At 52.7% G+C, this 5,878-nt stretch overlaps 1 protein-coding gene across 1 annotated transcript; it reads left to right on the top strand.

Moving 5' to 3' along the window:
* Positions 1 to 894: 894 nt before the first annotated feature.
* Positions 895 to 5,872, top strand: LOC121309104 (protein Wiz-like; the record flags this gene model as incomplete). The annotated part of the gene is made up of 6 exons (XM_041241983.1): positions 895 to 1,088; positions 1,337 to 1,828; positions 2,004 to 2,372; positions 3,421 to 3,969; positions 4,431 to 5,033; positions 5,671 to 5,872. Coding segments are annotated over exons 1-6 (2,363 nt in total), but the record flags the coding sequence as incomplete, so codon positions are not given.
* Positions 5,873 to 5,878: the final 6 nt, after the last annotated feature.

The following is a 5,878-nucleotide window of genomic DNA, read 5'->3' as shown; positions in this document are numbered from 1 at the left end:
TGTTGCAAGAAATTCCAAGGATGGGAAATACGACCCATTACGTAGCGGTTTGAGACATTCCCGGTTTTACTAGGAGTTCAATAATACCTTGTTTCCATGAGCCAGACCGAGCTATCACCACACTGAACAGCAGTGGCCACAGCACATACAACACAATGTTCAAAAACCGGTGGGATCTACAATCTCGACCAGTCTGTGCTCAGTTATAAATGAGTGTGGCTGAAGAGCTTGATCATGTTGGATGTGTGACAGACACGTGATGGATTACTGTATAAGGGAGAAGGAAGGACTCACCGCCACGGTCATCTTGCCCAGAATCCTCTCTGGAATGGGACCCTGGATTCGTTTCTTCAGCTTCTCCGCACACGTGCCCATGAGCTCCATGGCTATGAACACGTCCAAATCAGAGGAACAAGACACACGGGGGCTGGTTACCGACACACTGGGGCTGATCAAGCTCGTAGTAAAACCTGGAATGGGTGAAACTGCTATGCAACAGGAGTCTTATTTCCGTCCCTGAAATAATTATGGACTAGTGCAGTAGCTCTCGGCAGAAAGTGCTGGCATAATTGTTAATAGTGGCCATCTGATTTAGTTCACGTGTGAAATGATTTTAATCAAAGAGGGATGAATTCAGATTTCTGTGGTTGCAGATGGTCAACAGGGTGTGGCTGCCCAGTCTAACAGAGAACACCTAATCGGCTTGTGATACTGCTGTGGATACCTGCTTTACAACACACCTTGTGTAATGTTTCTCATGTAATGCAGTGCTTGTTTTAGTGCACGTGTGGGCAGCATTGGAGTTGACTTTGAATAACAGTTGAATATGAAAAAAAAACTACTTCCCTCTTACTATCAGCCCTGCGGGGTCCACGTTCTGTCCTGTCTAAAGTGACCTGTGTCTCGTCTGTGTCTCTGCCCAGGTGGGGAGGAAGACGACATGTCTACTGAGGAGGTTCCGTCCCCAGAGACAGTGGTGCGCAGCGAGACTGTCTCCCAGGGGGAATCCAGCAGCACTCCAGCCACAGGAGGACCCAAGCTCCCCGCAGAGGCCCCAGGGGGCCGAGAAGATCCACAGGACAGCAAAGGTGAGAACGTAAAGTGGTAAGAACTCGAAGAGGCTGCTCAGCCCTTCACGTCGATAGATTTGATACCGGTCTGCAACGAGGACCAGAACTGTGTTGTTATGATAACTTGCTCTAATTTTGTTAACCGCAAAAGTTGCAATGTAATGCATTCAAATCACATAAGCTTGTGTTTCTTTTTCTAGTTCTCAAGTCTTAGTAATGGAGGAGTTTTTTAAATCAGGAACCCCACACGCTTTCTCTCCCCTCAGCCTCCAACCTCCTGACCTGCGCGGTGTGCAGCGTCCCCTTCGAGACCCGCAAGGGGCTATCGAGCCACGCCCGCTCACACCTGCGCCACCTGGGCGTGGCTGAGTCTGAGAGCAGCGGGGCACCCATAGACCTGCTCTACGAGCTGATGAAGCAGAGAGGCAAGCTGGAGCCCCTGCCACCTCCCCAGAGCGGCACGGCCAAGAAGCAAGCATCCACAGCTGGGGCCGCGGGAGCCACAGCAGCCAAGGGTGCGGAGGAGCCCAAGCTAGCCAAACTGGGATCCCCAGCAGCCTTCTCTCCCAAGGTGCCGACCCCCACGCCCTCCCCGGTGCTGAAGAAGGCCCCCGTGTCGTCCCTCCTGCCCAGTGCATCGCCTCTCAGGGCTGGGGAGCAGGAGAAGGGGGTCAAACCAGCAGCAGCAGGGACCCCCGGAGCCACAACACCCAAACCGTTCTGGGCACCCCAGGAGGACGATGCCCCTCTCAACCTTAGTAAGATGTGCCTGTCCATGTGTTGTGTCTCTTTATCTGTGTGTCACTGCTGTGTCGCTTGTTTCTCTGTCTGTGCTACTGTGTGAGAGGATTATTGAATATTGTACATCCTTTAAATTCTACATTTCTAATAAGTGTTGCCTGTTTTTTTATTTATTTATTTTTCTCTCTGCAGCTGTGGACTTGGATGCAAACAAAGACATTGTGTGCCAGCTGTGCGGCGCCTGGTTCGAGACCCGCAAGGGGCTGTCCAGCCACGCCCGCGCCCACCTGCGGCACTTCGGAGTGGTGGACGCCGAGACCAAGGGCTCCCCCATCGACTACCTGCACGAACTCATCAAGAGGGACGACTTCAAGAAGCGCCTGTCCTCCCTGGAGCCCCTCGACTCCTCCCCGCCGCCTCCCCTCAAGCGCCCCGGCCCGCAGGGCCTGAAGAGCCCCCACGCCCACCGGGGCTCCACCCTGCCTCCCCCGGCCAAGAAGCCAAAGAGGTCCCTGCAGGTGTTCCAGCTGCCGTCTGGTCAGCTGAGCCCCATCGCACACAGTAGGCCACCTTCTTTTAAATTAAAAATGAATGGAATGAATCCATTTGCAGAAACATTTTTACGTCTGTGTCCAGACCTGCGGTCCATTACAATTCCAGCAGCACTGTTTGCTTAAAGTGCATGTTGTTCAATTACAATTAGTTACAATTTTGCTGCGGTCAATACAATTATAATTGCAGATACCAAAAAGTAACATAAACAACTACACACGTTAACATGCTTGCTGTATTTATTCTTGACAGCCAGGCAGTAATCACAGGTCACAAAGTGGCTGAAAACACAAGAGTGATGATCAAATGACAAGTAAAGCATAATTGAACTGTAATTGATCAATCACATGGTCTCATTACAATTACAACTAGAAGCTGCAAGCAACTTTACAGCTTCCGAGGAGTGAAATGTAAGCGTTTTGATTGATTGGTTGCCATTCACTCAGTTGTAGACGTCGCTTTCCAGGCATTCAACCTTAAGGAGAAGTCAAAGGTACACGGTCAAGGCAATTTTTGAATAGAGCATATATGGGTTCCTATCTGTGTTCCATAGTAACCGTGACTCTATCTGCACTGTAAGGAGTTGTAAGCTAGTTTTACAACTTGGTCCATCTTTGCTTGTTTGCATATATTCAATCAATCCCACAATCCAATTTGACCTTTACTGACGCACTGCTACTTCCTGGGTCAGCTCTAACTGACAGTTCCACTGGATCGTTAACTTCCCCTCTCCCAGACCGGCCAGCTCAGCTATACCTGGGGACAGGCAGTGCAAACGAGGCAGTACTCTCCTTACTCACGGGTGCTCTACGTTTCAGTCACAAATTCACAGGTTTCCTTCTTTGCCCAGTGTAATCACAATTGTTGCATATCTTGTTCTGCTTTTCAAAAGTGTATTCGTTTCAGATAGCAGTAAAAAAAGCATTATTTGTTTATGCATTCAGCAACTGATGCAAAAAAGGAACCTGTGTTCTTTTGGTTTTGACTTTAACTTGAGACGGGGTTCTTGTTGTTTCTCTGTCCTCTTTCTCTTGTGTCCCCCTCCCCTCCTGATCAGACACTCTGAAGGAGATCGGCTGTGAGTTCTGTGGCGAGTACTTTGAGAATCGCAAGGGCCTGTCCAGCCACGCCCGCTCCCACCTGCGGCAGCTCGGCATCACGGAGTGGACTGTGAACGGCTCCCCCATCGACACCCTCCGCGAGCTGATCAAACGCAAGGGGCTGCCCTCTGCCCTGCCCTCCCCCCAGCCCCCCACCCCTCGGGTCGCAGGGCACAAGCTGCTCTCCAAGCCACAGCGCCACCTCTCCCACCCTCCCCGGCCTCGCCTGCCCTCACCTCCCAGCGCCCCTGCACCTGGCTCACCTTCCCCTTCACCCAGGTCCCCCGCTCACTGCACCCCTCCCTCGCCCTCCCCCTCGCCCAGCCTGCTCAGGAGGCTTCCCTTTGGTCTGGGGCAAGCCAGGAAAATTCTGACCAGTCTGAAGCCAGAGCCGGTGTGCCTGGAGCTGGGCAGAGAGCTGGGGGGAGTGGGAGGGTTCCGCAGCGATTCCCTGCAGGGGCACCGTGACTGGGCTGGACCGGACAGCGTCCTGCCTCTCAACCTGGGTAAGTGGATCTGCTGAGTAAGCTTTGCTCCCTTTTTTTTTTGTAACGTTTCCCTTTCAGGGGCTGGTCAGATACAGTAAAAAACTGTTTGCCTTTTAGATTAGAGTAACGTGTTTATTGTTGAACCTACTCTGGGTCATTGTGTGAACGTCACGCAGTTTCTCTACCTGATCCACGATTTTCTGTTAGTTATTCACTTTTGACCAAGTGTGTCTAGGGGCTGAGATACCAAGGTAAGCAAGTTCACAGCAAATAAACCATGTGGCAGTCATAACGTACCAGACACCTTCCTAGTGTTGACTCTGCCCCGCTCAATCACTGCTTTTTGTCGGCTCGGCTGGTCAGAAACAACTCCTAAACTGGCGAAACCTGCACCCATTACCTAAATATTTAACCCTGAAGTCTAGGTCGTTGGAGTCCATCATTTTTGCTGATATGTCGGTTTGTGTCTCCTTCCGCAGTGGCAGACAGGGAGCCGGTGCGCGACATCCGCTGTGAATTTTGTGGCGAGTACTTTGAGAACCGCAAGGGTCTCTCCAGCCACTCCCGCTCCCACCTGCGGCAGATGGGAATCACGGAGTGGACTGTGAACGGCTCCCCCATCGACACGCTCCGGGAGATCATGCACAAGAAAGGCAAGCCCCTCGTCATCAAGAAGGAGCCCGGGACCGGGGCGGGCTACCGGGGGCCTCCCTGGGAAGAGCGAGGGGGGTACCACCACCAGCACAAACCCTACGGCTCGCCCAGCCCCTCCTCCTCCTCCTCCTCCTCCAAGCCCCAGCTCCAGTCCAGCCCTCCCCGGGTGATGAAGCCCGGCCTGGGGAGCTCCCTGACAGGCAGGGAGGTGTCCCTCTCCCCCATCAACGGCAGGGCCCAGGGCGGCTTCTTGTCTCCCCTCGCCAAGAGGCCCCTGCAGGACGACAGGAGCCCCCCGGGGGCCAGTGGGGAGCCAGTGCGCCAGCAGGGAGGAGGCGGTAGCAGCAGTAAGAGCTACGTTCAGTCAGAGCTGTCCTTCAAACCCAAATCCCTGTCCTCTCCAGAGAAGCCAGCCGCAGCACACATGCGTAAGTCTAACAGGTAGTCGGAGGAAATGAAACCAAGCAAACTTTAGGCAGCAGAAGAACGTTTTCTTTTGTAAATGTGACCTTGAAGTGCTGCCCCAGCGGTTTGATCCACTCCTAGTTTTACTGCGAGTTTAGTAAGACACACCTGAGCTTGTTACCTATGCACTGGGGCTAATCAAGCTTGCAGTAAAACCTGGAATGGGTGAAACTGCTATGCAATAGGAGTCTTATTACCATTCCTGGGAGGGCTTGTAATGATGGCTGTTTTGATTGGTTGCAAAAATTTTCAAGCTGGTTAGAACGTGGAAGTGGATTTTAATCCCAAACATTTCAGGCAATGAAACAGAATCGGACGCTTCTGTAGTAAAGCACGGTTGCACAGAGTCGGTATGGTCTCCTTCCGCAGTGGCACTGCTTGTTGTCGCGCTCGGCTGTGGTCAAAGTAAACAAGCACAGTGAAAGCATGGTAAAGCCCAATGAGGTATGGCAAGCATATTTAAAACAGGGTTAACTATGGTAAATGCACAGTATAATTCCCATGCTATCATGGGATTTGCTGCACAGTAACACCGAGGTAAACTTTATCAGGGGCACCGTGTCGTTGCTGTTTTAACCCGCTTGTTTCGTTTGCCTGCAGTGCCCGATGCCAGCTGCGAGCTCTGTGGATTCTACTTTGAGAACCGCAAGGCCCTGGCCAGCCACGCCCGCGCGCACCTGCGTCAGTTCGGAGTGACGGAGTGGTGCGTCAACGGCTCCCCCATCGAGACCCTGAGCGCCTGGATGCGCAGCAAACCCCACAAGGTGGCCGAGGTGCACCGCACCTACATGCAGGGGGGCGGGTCCTA

The sequence above is a fragment of the Polyodon spathula genome, unplaced genomic scaffold (assembly GCF_017654505.1).
Source record: "Polyodon spathula isolate WHYD16114869_AA unplaced genomic scaffold, ASM1765450v1 scaffolds_872, whole genome shotgun sequence".
NCBI classification, from domain to species: domain Eukaryota; kingdom Metazoa; phylum Chordata; class Actinopteri; order Acipenseriformes; family Polyodontidae; genus Polyodon; species Polyodon spathula.
Note: the sequence above shows the minus strand (reverse complement) of the source record. Positions and strands in the feature narration are given on the sequence as shown.